General features: G+C 36.7%; 2 protein-coding genes across 2 annotated transcripts in view; both read left to right on the top strand.

Moving 5' to 3' along the window:
- Window positions 1-20,158, top strand: part of Hdx (highly divergent homeobox) — a 101,965-nt gene that overhangs the window by 68,746 nt on the left and 13,061 nt on the right. Inside the window, exons 5-6 of the mRNA XM_057759890.1 lie at window positions 10,967-11,174; window positions 19,629-19,708. Of these exons, the coding sequence (XP_057615873.1) occupies window positions 10,967-11,174; window positions 19,629-19,708 (288 nt within the window). The remainder of the gene's footprint in view (window positions 1-10,966; window positions 11,175-19,628; window positions 19,709-20,158) is intronic.
- Window positions 17,885-18,945, top strand: LOC130867741 (HCLS1-associated protein X-1-like). Its single transcript, XM_057759891.1, has one exon. It carries the CDS (start codon window positions 17,941-17,943, stop codon window positions 18,778-18,780), a length of 840 nt encoding a protein of 279 aa, XP_057615874.1. The 5' UTR covers window positions 17,885-17,940; the 3' UTR covers window positions 18,781-18,945.

Genomic DNA, 20,158 nt, shown 5'->3' with positions numbered 1-20,158 from the left:
ATACATGATTGAACATTTAAAATACATTTTGTAAAATTTTAATAAATTGCATGGGAAATGAATGTACATTTTAAAATTTAAGACTATATTTATTTTTGGAGTAGTATAGCTAGGCTTGAAATATCTTTAAACAGACCAATATTTTTCAATTATATAGTAAGCTATTATCTTTGTTTGTTTGTTTATTAAAACAGAATTTCACTCTGTAGTTTGGCTAAGTAGCTGAGATTAACAACCTTGTATCACAACAGTTCCCTCCCTTTAGCCTCCTAAGTGGTGGAATTATGACAAAAGTCACCAAACATCCATCACAGACATTAATTTTACGCCAGTGAACACTGAGGCAGAGCACTTGCTTAGCATGTGCAAAACACAGGGTTAAATCCCCAGCACTGAGAAAAAGAAGTCAAGTCTTTAGAGACTGGGAGTGTATTTCAGTGGTAGGGTGCTTAATATGCATAGCTTTAACCCTGGCATTGAAAAAAAAATGGTTAAAATGATAAAGTTTATGTGCTAGTATTTGATTTATAGCTTTAGGCCTAGCACTCAGGAGATAGAAGCAGGAGGATTCCCATATTTTTAGGCCAGTTTCATCTACATGGTAAGTTCTAGGCTAGCCTAGGGCTATATAGTGATATACTATTGCTATAAAGAAAAAGAGGTAGAGGGAATAAGCACCCTGAGATTAATTTAGTGCCCTGTTATTACATGGTCTTTTTCCTTTCCCTCTATAAAATTGAAAGATTTAGTTAAATATGAAAAAGTCTTTACTATACTATGTCATTTTGATTAAATGGTCTAGCTTGCTCTCTTTGTAACACTTGTTTACAAATTTGGTTTCTATTTGCTTTTCTATGTATGTAACCACTACTGTATCATAAGTTCAATTTCCCTCAGGGTATACAGCATGCTTGTTATCTCCACTATTGTATATATGCTTGGTATAAACTATTCAGTAATATTTGTAGTATGAACAAATAAATATCTAACAGAAATGTATACTATATATATACATACATATTTATGTCGTATGGAAACTGCCAACTATATAATAACATACATCTGAACTAAAAGTTTAGAATATGCTTTCACATTGCTAATAGAAACACTATTAGAAATTTATAAGGTCTAAGAGTCCTAATTTTACATAGTCATTATATTTGTGAACTTATTCATAGGTATTCTAGTTAAAAAGACACAGCACTGTTCTAAAGACTGATGACTATCCTGGAGGGACGTTTATTATCCTAAGAAGGACAGCATTTGGAAACCAGGTCCCTAATTTTTTACACAAGGAATCTGAGGCCAAGTGATAAAATAACTTGCTAACAGGTCATATAAAATAGTTGAACAGCAACCAGGTGTGTTGAAACACTGCTTTAACCCCCAGCACTCAGGAAGCAGAGGCAGGCAGATTTCTGGGAGTGTTAGGCCAGCCAGATCTATCTACACAGTATGTTCAAGGCCAGCCAGGCTAACTAGTGAGAACCTGTCTCAAAAAATGTTGAAAAACTGGATATTTCTAATTAAGTTTAATATGAAATAGGGAGAATATCTTCATATATATTTAATAATTGAAATGTAAGGGTGTTTGAGTTGAAGAAAATCTAGACCAAAGAACTAGAAATGATACTTGCAATAAATAAGAACAATAGGCGTTGATCCACTGTTCTAGTTTGCTTTCTGTTGCTGTGATTTAATACTGACAAAAAGCAACTTGGCGGTGGAAAGTCTTATTTGGTTTATAAGTTACAGCCCATCATCCAGAGATGTTGAGACAGGAACTGAAACAGAGATGTGTCCCCTAGAAGAATACTGCTTACTGGATTATTTCCCCTGGCTACTTAGTTTGCTTTCTTACACCATCTAGAACCACCAGACCAGGCAAGGCACTGCACACAGTGAGCTGGACTCTCCAATATGACAGCAATTATTAATCAAGAAAATATTTCATAGATGTGCCTCCAGGCCAACCTGATGGAGACAGTTCTTTAATGGGGGTTCCTTCTTCCAAAGTGACTTTAGTTGGTATCAGATTGAGAAAACAAGAGCAGTCCTTCCTCTATACAGAATAATTTTGGGGAATAGCAGATAATAACCAAATGAATAAATGGATATATAAATAAAAGATCCCACATTCTTCCAAACTAGAGTGGAGCAACTTATTAGATGTCATTGAAGTGTTCATGGAAAGATTGTTTGGAAACTTAAGGTTTCTTCAATGTACTTAAGGTAAACACAATGGAATAGATAAGGGTTATCTTCTTCAATTGACCTATTCTCATGCTAATGCCTACCAGAGGGCCTTCATTTATCTGCTATCTGGGTATTTCTTCACTCAGTCAATAGTGACCATCACAATTGCTGGAGCAAAATGACATTAGATGGGTTGTAAATAGGTTAAAAATATTTCTCATAGTTTTGAGGACAAGATAAAGTTCCTAGCATATTTAATGTCTTGCTAGGGCCCCTTCTATACAACTATCTTTTCATGGTGGAAGGTAAGGCATTCTTTTGTTTTCCTTTTAAAAAGCAGTAAATCTATTCTTGAGAGATTAATACTGTCTGCTATCTTAGAGGTTAGAACTTAATCATACTAATTGCGTTAGAGAAAATTAATATTCAGACTGTAACAGCTTCTAAGATAACCGCATTCTTCTATGAGTCTATAAAATATAATAAAATCTTTAGCATTGTATTCATATTTTGAATTGCTTCCCATTGCCTTTTAGAGTGTGTACAGTGAAGTCAGTCTCCTTATGTAGCCCAGGCTGGTTGGGAATTCATCTTGCATACATTCTTCCACTCCAGGTTTTGCTGTTTAGTTTTATGTAGTTTTAAGCATAAAGAGAAAGAAAAAAGAAAGAAAGAAAGAAATATTTCAACCTTAGAATACAATAAAAAACCTCAAATCTTTACCAATTTTCATACCACATATTTTATCTTGTCTTTGTACATGAGACACTCATCACTACCAAGAAGGGTATAAAAGATGATGAGGATAAGTAGAAGTTAGTTTCTGTTTTACTTTCCTTTTCTTTCTCCTTCCTTCAGGTTTTAGGATTTAAATAAGACAAGCATCCTGAAGAATGGTGTCCTCCTTTTTCCCTATGTCATCATCTTTGGCTAGGATTATTGTGGCAGAAAAGGGTCTGCCTCATATTTTCATTAGCAGCAGTATTCACAGATAGGAAATAGTGAATGAGCATGACAATTCGAAAGACCTTTGGTGAGAGGGCCAGTTCTTAATAGTTTCTGAAGTCTAGTAATTCATTTCCAATGAGGCAACATAAAGGAAAATGAAACTACTTTTTAAACTAGTATTTAACTTGTATTTCTTCTTTGTGGGAAAGTTAGTTAATCTAGGAAAAATTGTTATAACATATATAAGTATTTCTCTATTTGATTACTTTTTCTCTAAGAAAATCTGTTTTGAATTTCATAGTTAGTATACACTGCTAAATACATCTAAAGTTCTATATTTCCTGAATTTGCTCCCCTACCCCTACTAGCAAATAAAACAACAGCCTTCTTGAGCTAACTGAATAGTTCTTCTGTTTTGCCAGATGTATTTTTTTCTGAAAAATTTTACCAAGTATAAAACTAACCTTAATCACATTTTTAGTTATATTGGAAAGTGTCTATGGTGGCTTTGTATTTATGTAGGCCTTATTGTAAGCAGTAAGTTCCGTCAATATATAAAGGGGCTGATTAGATAGCTTTGTCAATGTAAAATGCTTAGTATATAAACATGAGTATTGGAGTTCTATCCACCAGATAATTCCAAGACAAACAAACAAACAAACAGTTAAGTGGGTGTATGGCCAAGAATGGTACTGTTGACCAGCCAACATTCAAGCATGAATGTGGAAGGTGACTTCCAGGCCCTACCATTACTGAGATGGTATAGGCAGTTGATAGCTACTGGAAAAACGAGAACTATTACTTGAAGTTGTGGCCAATAGTAGGTTCCACATATTCCAGTGAATGGACCCACATCCATGTGCACATGAACAGGACAATTTAGATTTAGTGCGTTAACGACAATAACGAAAAAGACATGAAACTGGTAAGATAAATATGTTGGGAGGGTTACAGAGAATTTAAAGGTGGAAATGAGAGGTGGGTATGCCCATATTTCATTTATAATGGTATAAAATGCTGAATAAAAATATAGTAAACTATAAAAATTAAAAAATCTGGGCATGGTGTCAACTCACACTTGTAATTCCAGAGCAGGGGAAATGTATTCAGGCCAACTCCTGGGGCTTCCAAAGTGTTGCCAGAGTAGACTTGCCTAGCCATTAAACTCCAGACTAGTGAGTGACCCTGTCTAAAATGGCTGGGTGTGGTAACATAAATCTTTTATAGTAGAACATGGGAGTCAGAGGCACTTGTTTTTCTACGACTATAAAGCCAGCCTGCTTTACATAGTGTGACTAAATAGTGAGATACTTTCCAGAGGATGCCTGAGTAACAGCACATGAAAGTGATATACTTATATATTTTAATAGGTGTACACACATTAATATATACATAAAAAATTATAGAAAAATGGCTTGGTGGGCATAGTTCAGTGATTAAACACTTGCCATGCAAATTTTAAGGACTTGAGTTCGAATCCCAAGAATCCATGAAAAGCCGGTATGTTAGTACATGTCTTTAATCACACTGTTCCTAATGTGAAATGCGAGGCAGAAGCAGAAGAATCTCTGGAAGCTCAACAGGCAGATAGACCTTGCCTTGAACATGGTAGAAGCCAGAGACTCACACCCAAAGTTCTTCTCTGACCTCCACCAGCAAAACAAGACATGTACTGAATTCAGATATGGAAACACACCACACACACACACACACACACACACACACACATACACATACACACTATACATATATACATCACACACAAACTAAACTTTAGAATATATTCAGAGTATTGTCCAATTTGTGGCTGAACTTTAAATCTGTAATTTATTTTGAATTCATCTTGGTATAAGGTAAAAGATTTAGGTTGAAGTCCATTTTTATTTTTATTTTTTTGATGGAGTACAACTGGTCCAACATTGCCTCTTAAAGACTCCCTGTAGCTTGATTGAATACTTTGTACACCTTTGTTGGAAGCCAAATAACCGATCATACTTACCCAATTTTTGAGTCTTCTATTCCATTCCCTTAATCTAATATGTATTAAATATGTCTTTTACTTAATTTTAGCTAATTCGTTTCCTTTATAAATTATTGTAGCTTCTAGCATATGAGTTCTATATATACATATTGTATCAAGTTTCTGTGTAATTATTTTGTTTTGGGGGGATTGAATAAAGTGGAGGACTGGGGGTATAGCTCAGGGGTAAAGAGTCTACCTACTGTTCCTGCAAGGTTGAATCCTTAGAACCATGAAAAGGAGGAAGAAAGTAATATCTTTTTTTTTTTTTGCTTTGTTCAAGACAGGGTTTCTCTGTAGCTTTGGAGAATATTTTTAGTTATAACTTCAGTCTGTTCACTTTTTCTTTTTTTTTATTTTTTTATTTGTATCCCTTTTATTTCTTTTTCTTTTTTTTAATTTATTTTTTTATTAATTAATTAATTTAATTATTAAAGATTTCTGCCTCTTCCCCGCCACCACCTCCCATTCCCTCCCCCTCCCCCAATCAAGTCTTCCTTCCTCCTCAGCCCAAAGAGTAAGCAGGTTTCTCTGCCCTGTGGGAGGTCCAAGGACCACCCACCTCCATCCAGGTCTATTAAGGTGAGCATCCAAACTACCTGGGCTCCCACAAAGCCATTACATGCAATAGGATCAAGAACCCATTGCCATTGTTCTTCAGTTCTCAGTAGTCCTCATTGTCCATTATGTTCAGCGAGACCGGTTTTGTCCCATGCTTTTTCAGTCCCCGGCCAGCTGGCCTTGGTGAGTTCCCGATAGATCATCCCCATTGCCTCAGTGTGTGGGTGCACCCCTCGCCGTCCTGAGTTCCCTGCTCGTGCTCACTCTCCTTCTGCTCCTCCTTTGGATCGTGAGACTTCAGTCCAGTGCTCCAATGTTGGTCTCTGTCTCTGTCTTCTTTCATCGCCTGATGAAGGTTAATATTCAGGGGGATGCTTATATGTTTTTCTTTGGGTTCACCTTCTTATTTAGCTTCTCTAGAGTCACGAATTATAGTCTCAATGTCCTTTATTTATGGCTAGAAACCAAATATGAGTGAGTACATCCCATGTTCCTCTTTTTGGGTCTGGCTTACCTCACTCAGGATAGTGTTTTCAATTTCCGTCCATTTGTATGCAAAATTCAAGAAGTCATTGTTTTTTACTGCTGAGTAGTACTCTAATATGTATATATTCCATACTTTCTTCATCCATTCTTCCATTGAAGGACATCTAGGTTGTTTCCAGGTTCTGGCAATTACAAACAATGCTGCTATGAACATAGTTGAGCATATACTTTTGTTGTATGTTTGGGCATCTCTTGGGTATATTCCCAATAGTGGTATTGCTGGGTCAAGAGGTAGGTTGAACCCGACTTTCCTGAGAAACCGCCACACTGCTTTCCAAAGTGGTTGCACAAGTTTGCATTCCCACCAACAATGGATGAGAGTGCCCCTTTCTCCACAACCTCTCCAGCAGAGGCTATCATTGGTGTTTTTGATTTTAGCCATTCTGACCGGTGTAAGATGGTATCTTAATGTTGTCTTGATTTGCATTTCCCTGATTGCTAAGCTCACTTTTTCTTAAAGACGGGATTTCACTATTTAGCCCTGTGTGTCCTAGAATTCACTTTGTAGACCAGGCTGGCCTCAAGCTCACAGAGAGCTACCTGCCTCTGTCTCCAGAGTGTGTTAGGATTAAAGATGTGCACTAACATATCCAGGTCAGTATGTTTATTTTTACTACGTAGATCATAGAAAGCCAATTGGTTTCTTTGTGATGATTAGTATTCTCACTTGCTAATTTCACTCACTAGTTGTTGGAGTATTCCTTGGGATCATAAACTATATCCTCTACTCTGCAAATGGGGTGAGCTTTAGTTCTTCCTTTCTGGTCTGTGTATGCTCCTGTACTGTCCATAAACTGGTGTGTGTGTTAAAATCACTTCTATGCTGAGTACAAGTAACCAGAATAGATATCTTGTTTACTCTCATTAGAATTTTTTTTAGATTCTTCTACTTTTTACCATTAAGCATGAAACTATCTGCAGGTTGTGGAGTTCTGCGGAGTTCTTTACAGGATAGTTTTTAATGCTGAACTAAATTGTCTTAATTAATAGTCAAGTAATTTGTTCATACTGTGGTAATTTGCACTTTTGAAAGAACTGCTCCATCTTATCCAAGTTATCCAACGTGTGTACAGAGTTGTTTATATAGTTCCTTTATTATTTATTTTGTATCTACAAAGTCTATAGCAATATACACTGTCTCAAAAACCCAAAATTATTAATCATTTGAAAATTTCATATATATGATATATTTTGATCATATTAATCCCCAACAACCCTATAACTTCTCTCAGATCCACTTCCTCCCAATTTCATGTCTTTTCCCCTTTGATTAAACATAGATTACTTTCTATAAATGTAATATATCTAAAGACAGTTTCCCCTACATCTACTCATCCCACTTCCTTCCCATCTCTTCTATCCTGATCTACTCCCTTTCTATCTCTCATGCCCTTTTTTTTTTTTAAAAAAAAAAATAAAGTCCAGTTTATACTGGTCATATACTCATGGATATAAAGCCATCAACTGGAAGCTGTCAACCTGCCAGTGGCTTACACCTTAAAGAAAACTCACTTTCCTTGCCTCAGAAACTGCTAATACCTATTCAACTTAGGGTAGAGGTTTATGAGTGAGCCGCTTATCCTCCATGTTGAAATGTTGATTGGCTTGAAGTTGTGTAGCCAACCACATCTGCTGTGAATTCATGAGAACCACAGTTGAATGTCCTGACAACATTGCTTCATTCTGCTCCTTCCAAACTTCTAATTATTTTTTATTGATTTTTATTGAGCTCTACATTTTTCTCTGCTCCCCTCCCTGACTCTCCCCTCCCCTTCAACCTTCTCTCAAGGTCCCCACGCTTCCAATTTACTCAGGAGATCTTGTCTTTTTCTACTTCCCTTGTAGATTAGATCTATGTATGTCTCTCTTCTTAAAATTGTTCAGTTTCTTCTTCTGAAATACTGACTGAGCCTTGGAAAGAAGAGTGGAATATAGATGTCTCATTTGTTGTATACACACCGTGCACCCTTATTCTCCATACTTTCATTAGTTGTGAGTTTCTACATTAACTGCCATCCTCTGCACAAAGACATTTCTCTAATGAGATCTGGGAACTGCACCAATCTGTGGGTATAAAGACACAAATTGGATAGAACCAAACATGACTGGCAAAGAAAGAAAAAAGGTTAATGAGATGATTCCTAAGGGTATTCAGCTATAATCATACATTGTTGCCTAGCCCAACTGTCATCAGAGAGGCTTCACCCAGCAATTGATGGGAGCCAAATATTAGGCCAAGTTCAGAGGAAGGACTGTAGAAGCCAGAGAAGTCAAGAACATCACAAGAAAATCCACAGACTCAACTAGCCTGCATTTATAGGGGCTCACAGAGACTGAACTGACAACTAATGAGCTCATATGAGACCGACCTAGGCACTCTGTGTATATGTGACAGTTGTGTAACTTGGTCTTCTTGTGAGACTCCTATCGGTGAGAACAGGGGCTGTTGCTGACTCTGTTGCCTTTTGGTACCAGTTACTCCTACTGGGTTTCCTTAATAGGAAAGGAGGTGCTAGTTTCACTGCAACTTGTTATACCATGACTGACTGACTGACTGAAATCCACTATCTGAAGAGAAGCAAAGAAGGAGGAGTGAGTGGGAAAGGAGAGGAGGAAGGAGAAGGAACTGGAAGGAAAGGAGTGAAACTTTGGTCGGGATGTAAAAATAAACAAACGAATGAATGAATAAGAACAGCAAAAAGGATACAAATTTCAAGACAGTGTGATACTATGTCCCCTCTGGGGCTTGTGATCTCCCGACCTACGGGTTCTTGACCGGATTTACAGAACTAGGTAAGCGTTTTCTCTCATAGAGCAGGCCTTTAATCCAATCAGAAAATGGTTGATTATTCCCACAACATTTGTGCCACTGTTTCATTGGCGACAGCGTCTTGCCAACGCTGATCAGCAGTAGACCTCATCGCATTCACAGCTCGCTAGGACTCTTGAGGACTTTTTGCTCTCAGCACCCAACATGACATCTCCTGGTACCATGACTGCTAGTCAGCCAGGAGGAAGCTTCCTACTTGGTACTAACTTAATTCCTCCATGTTCTATGACTATAGTGTGGAGTGTCTTCAGCAATAAGGTCTTACCATCACGTTCTGGTGGGCAACCAAGAGCAATGGCAGCAGCCTGCATTATTTTGAGGGTATCTGGCACACCTCTGATCATCAACTTTAGGGGAGGTGGATTTTAAAGATATTTTATGTTTATGCTGCAGAAATAGAATAGAAATTTGGGCTATACACTGGGATAAAATATTTGTCAACCACATATCTAACAAAGAATTAATACAGAGTATTTAAAAAACTCAAAACACTCCCTTAAATACTTCAGTTAGAAGACACATTTTACTGAAGAGGCTATAGGAATAGCAAATAAACATGTGGAATGATTTTTAACATTACTAGTCATTAGGAAAACCAAAATGAATTCCATGAATTTTAGTGATTGAGTCTTGCTTAGCATAAGTATAACCCTGGGTTCAATACTCAGCATAGCAATATAATTAAACCCTGGAATAATAGAATAATATATATACATATATCTTGATATTATTAAACATTAGAAAGATCTTTCATACATTGTTAAAAAGAATGTAAAATGAAAATTTATATCCATACAAAAAGTTATATATGACTTTTTATAGGAACAGTATATGTTATAGCCAAAATCTGGGCACAAAATATGTCCAGTTCTCTCTCTCTCTCTCTCTCTCTCTCTCTCTCTCTCTCTCTCTCTCTCTCTCTCTCTCTCTCTGTGTGTGTGTGTGTGTGTGTGTGTGTGTTTTGCTAAGTAGCCCTGACTGGCCTGGTACTATTTGTGTATCCCAAGTTAACATTAAACTCACAGCAATCTTTATGCTTTAACCTCCCTAGTGCTAGAATTACAGGCATGCTTCACCACACTTCGCCTACTGTTTTTGATATTGTTCTATAATACTTTAAGTCATAATTCACAAGAAGCAAAGTGAAGAATAGAAAAAATACGTCTCTGAAATTTGAAAAATTTGTGACTCTTCATTTATTTTTTATCTTGATAAAATGTATTTGAGCTAGCCATGGTTTCTTGCACCTGTAATCTTAGCACTGAGAGGACGAAGGCAAAAGGATTGCTTTTAGTTTAAGGTAGCACAGGCTATGTTGTGAGCTCCTGGCCAGCCTGGATTACAGGATGGGAGTCTTTCTTTAAGACTGCACAAAAGCAACAAAAATTAAGACTAATGATATAGTTCAGTAATAGCTTATTTGGCTCTCTGAGTTTGGTTCCAAATATTGATTTAAAAAATAACCATCTTTAATTGGTTCTAAATCTAATAAAAACAAAAATTTAGACTACTAGAAGCAGGTATTTTGAAGCCAAAGATATACAGAGAGGGAACATGAGTGACAGTTGTAGCTGTAAGTCTAAATTCATTTATCCATTTTAAGGATTTGGTAAATTATTTTCCTTAGAAATAAAAATAAAAACAGGAACAAAAGCAATGTTTAATAGCCTGCATGTCATTTGAAAGTCTAAATATTTAAATAGATACTCTCTTTTGCTAAAAACAACTTTTTAGTTTTGCTTAGTGCCATAAAAGTTTTAGTGCTTCATGTGTTTATGTGTCCTTTCTAATCATATTTTACGCTTCATTTGTTTGTTATTCTAATGCCTGGGTTGTCTAAAATTGCTTATATTTCTCTTACAAAGACTTGGATTGGGAATCGAAGAAGAAAATATCGTTTAATGGGAATTGAAGTTCCACCTCCAAGAGGAGGCCCTGCTGATTTCTCTGAGCAGCCTGAGTCTGGTTCTTTGTCTGCACTCACACCAGGAGAGGAAGCTGGGCCTGAAGTAGGAGAGGATAATGACAGAAATGATGAAGTGTCCATCTGTTTGTCCGAAGCAAGCTCTCAAGGTACTTTACTGCACCTTCTAATAACAGTCTTTGGAAAATTCTTGTATTTTTACTTGCTTTTCAGTGTACTGCACTTTAAGTAAAGAGTGTTCAGAACATATGACCAAGCGTTTGAAAGAAACAGATTTGTTTTTAATGCTTCTATGTAAAAAGTCTTCCATATCAAGTCATCACAAAGAATATTCATCTATCACAGTAGTGATGCCCTACTTTTAAAAATGTTAGCTATTACAACAGTCCTTATACTAGAATCAGGTAAATGATTACATTTGGAATTCTAATCAGCTAGGCGAGAGCTTCCAAATATTTCAACAAGTATGGTATATTAAGATGAATAATAGGCTTGTAAGCTGAGATACTAGTTGCCACTCAGTGCTTTTCCCCTAGCAAACTGTACAGTGTCAGGCAAAGTATTTAACTCTGCTCATTAGACTTCCCTTCTTTGCCTATTAAAGGAAGTTAAACAGGCTCATCTTTGTATTACCTCTCAATGACTCCCTGAATAAGTCTGCATGCTAAAGTCAAGATTAATACCATGTACCTAAGAGGAATATTCGATTTAACTCCGAGCACAGATATAAATAGTCCTGGTATCATATTTACATTATATATCATAAAAATGTTCTTCATAAATATAAAATCCAGCCATTTTTAGTAAAGGTTTTAGATCTATACCATTAAAAATTTTTTTTAGATCTTTTTGTAATCAACCAAGGAAACTCCCCATGTTGACTCACTGCCTTTTCTGTCCTCAGCATCAAGCATACTAACCTGCTTTCTGTTTCTGTCTATGTAAGTGTGTCTTTCTTATGCACTTTCTCAGAATCTGATAATAAAAACTATAGTCCTTTTGTATCTGTGCTTCAGAAATTAAGAACCTCTCATTTGCTTGTTTTTTTTTTTTTCATCGATATCAGTTAAGTATATTGGCAAATTATTTTCTGGTTTATCTGTTTTGTTTGTATACATGTGTTTGATGTGTGTAGGGACACACAAACCCAGAGATCTCTTTTCTGGTTCTAGCTTGCTTGTTCTGGGAATTCCCTGTCTCTCTCTGATCCACTGGACTAGAATTACTGGTGGGCAACCATCCCCACTCCACTCCATATGGTTATATGGTAACTGTCTCCACTTACGGTTATGTGGCAAGTGCTTTGCCCATGGAGCCATCTCACCAACCCCTTGTTTATTTCCTTGACTTTTAACTTTTTATGATTCATCTACACATATATATTCATATCCATATGCATGGAGAGAGAGCTAGAGAGAAAAAAACTGGCTTGCACTCACTGTGCTGCAAAAGACTGGTCTTGGACTTCCCAACCCTTACCTCCCAGGAGCTTGGATAAGTAGCGTGTGCTTTTTTGCCTATCGATACTAGTCATCTTCAAGAGTGGCATTATTTGCGTGATATAAAATTTTATGTTAGGGTAATAACTAATTATACAAAATCATTTTTAGCAATTAAATCAAGAATAAATTTGGCAGCATCCATAACTTTTGTGCTCTTACTGAGTCTTTCTGTGAGCTCTGGAATGTTAGTTAACCAGTTACTTTAGATACCTCAGAAGCTCCAATGTAGAGAGGAGGGTGACTACAAAACATTATCACCCCAGATTGAAGAGCAAGGTGAACAACTCCTCTTTTTTGGAATTAGGAGAATAATCAAAGTATTATTAATGGGATAGTTTTATCAACATGACATTATGTAGGATAACAAGATGTACTATTGAAGTGATGAAGTTTGGATTTGATTATTTTGAATTAGAATTTGTCATTTCTCCTGATCCTCCTATCACACCTCCTGGTTCTGATTTTTCATGGTAAAATTTTGGGGTATAATTTTTACATTGTCAGGCATAGCAATATTTTCCCTTGTGGTTTCTTCCTTTGCATTCCTAATTAAAGTCTCTTCTTGCATACAGTTGTGAAAATAAGCTCATATATCCGCTTCTGGCATCCTTATGGCTTTAGTTTAACAATTTTATATTAACTTCACTGAGAATTACTTTGCCTTAAGATGTGTGAGGAAAATACCTAATTTTACTTTTCCAAATAGTTCAGCAACTGTTGTACACTATTTGTTGCATAATTCATTCTTTGTCCAGTTAATTACAGTAGAGCTTTCAAAAATTAATTATATATTTATACATATGCATATTCAGGTACACATACATAAACACATGAGAAAATTCTGAACTTCCTATTATGTTACATTTATCTGTTTTTAACTGTGGCTTTATAAAATCTCTTACTATCTGGTAAAATTTTTATTTTAGCTTTAGATGAACTGTAAAATTCTTTAGCTATATCTTCTCACAATTTCCTCCTCAAATTGTATGCAAAATTTTTACTCCCATCACATTAAATAGACAGGCTATCATTATAAAGATTAATTCAGTTTGCAGTTCTGAGGCTTAGAAAATAGCAGCAAATACACAGAGACCTGTTGGGTAATATGGGTCTGGAACTCAAAAGAGAGCTTTAAGTAGGGAGAAGAAACAGCAATCTGACAAACAGAGGCTAATTAGTACCTTGCCACAGAAGCAGAGTTTTGATTGAGAAAATTAAAATCCCAAAACAAAACAAGACAAGACAATGGAGAAAGACTGTATGTTGAGAAATATTTACTTTTTTGGGCCCCAGGGGGAAAAAATCGCCGCTGAAAGAATCTTCAGGAAGAACAGAGCTGGATAGTGTGCCGTTACTAAAACCAAGGAAAGAAAGAGATTTCAGAAATAAGAGGGGTCATTATCTCAATGATATCATAGAAATTGAGTAGAAAGGAGAGACCATTGAATCAGTCTTTAAGAGGTTCTTTGCAAAAGCAATTAATTGCATGCCCAGGGGGCAGGCAGGCAAATTGTAATAAGTAGAATAATGATAGGGACAGAGAAAAATTGTCACTGTTGAGAGGACAGCGAATTTTAAGTCCAGGTGTTTGGAAGACTATCGAATGTGAATATTCTCTGACTCTTTACCTCTTTCTCTCTCTTTCTCTCCTCCCTTCTCCCTTCTCCCTCCTTCTTCCCCTCCTACCCTCCTCCATCTTTCTTACCTAAGGCTACAAATGATAGCAGAACTTAGAGGGGCAGGAACTGATGCAGGCTTAACAATCATTAAGAAAAAAAATGTTTTATGATTTCTAAGGTCATTTGTCCTCATATGGTTGGTCTAGTAAATATGTGTTTGTCTTCTGTTAGTCTTTCCAAAATTCTATGTGCCTGGAGATTCTTGGGTAGCAGTAATTACATGATGGGGTCTTTAAGAGCCCAATGCCTCACAGCTATTTGAAGTGAGTAAGGAAGAAGAGGTTTGTATGTTTCTCTGAAAAGGCAGGCTTGCTGTAAGGGCATACTCTGAGGAATCAAAAGGCATAGGCCCCTGAGTGCAGAGTTTCATTCCCAACTGCTACTTCCCCTCCTGAAACAGAATTTTAGAAAATAAACACTTAATGCAAAAACAGTGCATGTTAATTTTAAGGTCTGTGTTAATGGTCTGCATTTAATAAACCACTGCTCCTCTACTGGCATCCTTTGTCATATAATAGTATGCTGTCTAGATAGCTGGCATAGTAATCAAGACCTAATGAGAAAAAGAAGAGAAAGAATTTAATGTATGAATCAAAAAACACAGGATGAGATGTAAACAATTCCCTTGGTGGCTTATTTTTCACAACTGCACAGTAACCTTTTCATTCTCATCAGAAATTGCAGCAGAAAAGCATTTTCAAAGACTGGAAGGAGCCCCTTTGGTGCTGTTTCCTACTAGGACTGTACAATTTCTTCATTTTGCTGATGGAGAATACTAATCTGACTGAGTTGGCTATGTGATCTTTTTGTAAGAACTAATTGTATCATCTGGCTGAGACTAATGCCCTAGCTCTAAAATGCACTGACCTATATTCTCTTCCAGTTTGGAAAAATGTAGCTAGATTATGTTTACATTAAGATTTGCATTGATGTCTTATTAGAGTTATAAAGATAATTCAAAAACCTAACAACTAGAATTCATAGTCCTTGTACACAACTGTTAATTTAACAGGTGGCCGGGCGGTGGTGGCGCACGCCTTTAATCCCAGCACTCGGGAGGCAGGCGGATCCCTGTGAGTTCGAGACCAGCCTGGCCTACAAAGGGAGTTCCAGGACAGGCTCCAAAGCTACAGAGAAACCTGTCTTGAAAAACCAAAAAAAAAAAAAAAAAGGATTAAAGTATTTTAAATGTCTAAAAGGGGAAAGACTTTTAAATTGGTGCTTGCATATTATAATACATGTTAAACCAAACACATGAAAAAACCATACAGTTTCTTTCAGTGTCTTTACAAGAAAAAATATATTCCTTCAAATTGTGAGAAGGGGCTAGCTTTGCTGGCTAACCAAAAGTGTTCATGATCCCTTAACAATTTGACATGCAATCCTTTGTTTCTGAGCAAGCGTGTCGGTCCCTGACACAGACCTTCTGACTCAACTCAGTTCTACCTTGTGCTTGACCTTCCTCTTCCCCATTTCTCTTCTGTTTTCCTGGGAGGAGTGAAGCTAGGCATGGGTGGACTGATCTGGCAAGGAAGGAAAAGCTACATGGCTCCACCCTTTATGTACAACTTGGAAACTTCAGCAAAAATAATACTTGGCTAACTCACCTCCTTCATTTTAACTTTGCTTTCTACCAAAATATATTTATTATTGAGAAATTTAAAGACTTTTCACTATCCTGAGAGGCAAATGGTTTAAAGTATAGAAATAATTGATACAACATTACATTGGTAGAAGTACCTCTTTTTCAACTGTATCTTAGTGTGTGGAGTGTGTAGCGTGCATGCATTAATAGATAACTCCCCATGGTACTTAGTGTGAGCTTATAGCCACCACATAGGGTGCCCTCTAGAGTTTCACTGATTAATTCTATATTTTATTTTTCAATTAGCAAAGCTGCTTGTTTTGAGGAATTACCAAAACACATTGACAGTGTCTGGATCTTAAACTTTCGTTGATGCTGCAAGTATCTATATGCAGAAGGAAGTATCCCCTATTCAGTTTATCACTCTACACCTTCTTATTTCAGAAGCCTCAAAATAGCTTTTATTTAAATTTCCTAAAATAATCAAACCATGCATAAATAAGCTGTCAGTGAACCAGAACTGTATATAAAGTTATGAGTAAATCTGAAGAAGTGTACAGCAATCCTGTAAGGAATAGTACCAGTAATGATCTTGTTGATGAGCAATATAACCCCTCTTCTGAGACCACTATATCTAATATCAGATCTGCAGCTAAAGCTAATGAAAAATTTCCCTCTTTCCATTTCATTGCATCACTGATTATGTAGGACTTGAAATGTCTGTGACTTGAAATGTCTAAATAATGACTAGGTAAACTTTTCTTTGTCTAGGATTCATTGCTTTTATAAAATTTTAAATTGACTTGCCTTACATTTCACAAATAAATGAGATCATGCAATTTTTTTCTTTCTGTCTGTCTGGCTTATTTCACTCAGTTAACATCCCCTGGGTTCATCCGTGTTGCAGCAAATAGCAGGGCAACGAAGGTCAAATCAAATATAATACAACAGTGGATTTTTGAATGGGGAGGGGAGAACGGAGATACAGCTCAGAGGGTACAAACTTGCAGTGTGTGTGATGAATAAGGGGAAAAACCTAATGAAGAGCGTGAAGACCATAGTTAATGATAATGTATTGTATAGTCAGGATTTTCAGTATGTGATGATAGCAGCTGTTGCCTGGGGGATGGGAAACTGTGAAATGATAAATATGTTAATTTAGTTCATTATAGTGGTCTTTCTGCTATATAAATGTATATTGTGTTATATACTACACGTACATACTATAAAATTTAATTTAAAGTGTATGGTAGAGATAAGAAAGTTAAATTGAATTTATACCAAACATTATATTAAAATTCTGCTGAAGTTTTCTTGGATAGCATACACTTGAATTCTCATAAGCAATTCTCCTAAGTGAATTTCTCCTAATCCTTCTCCATGTTTCTACGTGGGAATGAATGGACTAGGAAAATCTTAGGAGGGCTGATAAAAATTTTTGTTCTGCTTTATAAATTGAATTAAAATGTTGTTTACCTAGGATCTGAGGAATTTTACTAGTATTTATCCAAATAATCTCCATGAAATTGCTGTGAAGAGAAGAGAGACCCAGAGATAAGCACTGCTACTCTGTTTTGAAAGCATCTGGGAGAGGGTACTATGAAATAAAGAGGTTAAGGGGTAATGTATACAGACTCACCCAGGCCTTGAAGCAGGCACTTGCCGTAGCTCATCACAAAGAGCTTTTTATTAGACTAGATCTTCTAAATTAATATCATTTCTCTCTATTTTATTATTGTAAAATATTGAATTTGATTCAAAAAATGCATCTCCATTGTAGGAAATATTTGGAAGTACCATGGAAATGGAAAGACTCTTACTCCTTGGTGAAAAACTCTGTGTAAACAAGAGCAAGGGCATATTTTTGCAAGTATTTTCTCTTTGCATATGTACAAGTATGTACAACAGTAAGCATGTGTATACTAGTACTTAAATAAACCTGCATTTTCATAAAATTGGAAATCTGCCTTTGTAATTTTATGCCATTTATTGAGAAATTTTTGTTTTTGTTTTATTACAATGAGCAAAGCCAGGAGTAGTAAAAAGGCCTGTAAATTCACCACTTAAAATGCAGAGGTGGGGAGCCCGAGCTGTATCTGACAGGGTGTTCGCTCATGTCCTGCAGAAGTTTAAAGTTTCTAGTGCCCCTATGGTAATGAGCTTCTTTGACCTTTTCCGGGGCTTTTTCGGCTTTCGTGGACCTTGGAGCCACAGAGATCCCTTTTTTGGAGGGATGACTCAAGATGATGACGATGATGACGACGAAGAGGAGGAAGACAGAGGCACGTGGGGTCGAGGGAGCTATAAGTTTGATGGTTCTCAACCTCCGGAGGAATTCGGTTTCAGCTTCAGTCCAGGAGGAGGGATGCGATTCCACGACAACTTTGGCTTTGATGATCTAGTACGAGATTTCAATAGCATCTTCAGCGAGATGGGGGCCTGGACCTTGCCTTCCCACTCTCCTGAACTTCCAGGTCCCGACTCAGAAACACCTAGTGAGAGACTGCGGGAAGGGCAGACGCTGCGGGACTCAATGCTTAAGTACCCTGATAGTCACCAACCCAGGATCTTTGAGGGGGTCTTGGAGAGTCATGCAAGACCTGAATCCCCCAAACCAGCTCCAGATTGGAGGTCTCAGGGACCTTTTTATTGGCTGGATGATATATGGCCTGTCACCCCCCGTTCTAGAGCCAGAGAGGACAACGATCTTGACTCCCAGGTTTCCCAGGAGGGTCTCGGTCCACTTCTTCAACCCCAACCCAAACCCTATTTCAAGAGCATCTCTGTGACCAAGATCACTAAGCCAGATGGGGCCGTGGAGGAGTGCCGCACTGTTGTGGACAGTGAGGGACGGAACGAGACCACAGTGACCCACCACGAAGCACATGACAGTTCCAGCAGTGATCCAGTCTCTGAAAGATCTTCAGCTCTTGATGATCCCTTTTCCATCCTGGATTTGCTCCTTGGACGTTTGTTTCGGTCCCGGTAGCTTTGTTAATAACCTTCAGAAGTCTTCAGGTCCTTTCCACTCCCTTCAAATTGCCCATTGCCAATAAGCTTAGCTTTGTATGTTATCCTAAGGGTTGTAAGTGTGAAACAATGCATTGACCTCATGCCAGTCTGTCATTCATCCAAACTAACCAATAAAGCCTTTATTTATGCTTAAAAAAATGCAGAGGTGGGAAAATTGTTGAAACTCTAAAGTTAATATGGTCTACACTGAGTTTTTTGTCAGCCAGGGCTATGTAATAAGACCTTATCAACAAAAAATAGGAAAGAAAAGAAAACAAAAATAAGTATTGTTACGGAAGAGCTTAACTAAACAAAATTTAAAAAATTAAAAATTAAAGTAAAAACCATTATAGTTATATATAATTCTATCGAGGCATAATAACTTGAGCACAAATGGTATCATTCTTTTTTAATTCATTAAAAACCTACTTTTTTTCTTTTACAAATACAAAATTATGTAAACCTACATCATAGATCTTATCATTTTCAGTTTTTCATTTGCTAGTAGGTCATTTTATTTCATTTTTAGCAACTTCATAGTACTTAAATGACTTCTTTACTTGTCCACTGTTAAAGCTAGAGTTTTCTCTCATCTTTTCTGTTAGAAATAGAAGAGTGATGATAATCCTTGTATTTCTATCCATCCACATAACTAACTAAACTATATGTGAGTTGGATATGAATAAAATTCACAACAAAGCACATTTGTAATAGATTTGCCATGTGTATGTTTTTGGTAAAGGAGGCATTATTTAAGTATTATTTTAAAACTTCAGTAAAGTTTTGAGATACAAGATATGAAATCTTCACTTTTTTTTCTTATAGAGGAGCCCAGTGATATCATCCCTGATGAGACCAAGACGCAGAAGGATGAAGAACACCAGGCAGTATCTGCAGATAATGTGGTATGTAGTTTGAAATTCTTTCCTCATTACAGGATAGACTTTAAGAACACTGTGCCAGTTGATGACACCATCTGTATTGTCAGAATAAAGTTTTGTTTCCCTCTGTAAACTAAAGCAGAGCTTTTTTCCCTATGAATTTAGGATATCTTTCAGTGTTCAATAAGTAAAATTTAAACACTTTCTCATTTTTTAACTTTAGGAGATTTCCAAGTATGAAAATCTAAAATTTAGTTCAAATATGACATATTTTACATATAACAAGTTATTTTTCTTAAACACACCGATAAGGAAACAGATTCATTTCATTTGACAGATGGCAGAATTGAAATGGAGTTTAGGTGGCGACTGTGGAGGAAGCCTTTGTTAGTACAAGTGCTTGCATCCAAGGGTTTGTCTGTTTAGATTGTACCTATCTATACTGTATTTGGAAACTTTTCTTTTCCCTGGTTA

This window comes from Chionomys nivalis, chromosome X (assembly GCF_950005125.1).
Source record: "Chionomys nivalis chromosome X, mChiNiv1.1, whole genome shotgun sequence".
Lineage (NCBI taxonomy): Eukaryota > Metazoa > Chordata > Mammalia > Rodentia > Cricetidae > Chionomys > Chionomys nivalis.
The sequence above is the reverse complement of the archived record's forward strand: the minus strand, read 5'-3'. Positions and strand labels throughout refer to the sequence as shown.

Bases quoted from the DNA above. Each gene is read 5' to 3' on its own strand.
- LOC130867741 (XM_057759891.1), top strand. From the start codon at position 17,941: ATGGTAATGAGCTTCTTTGACCTTTTCCGGGGCTTTTTCGGCTTTCGT.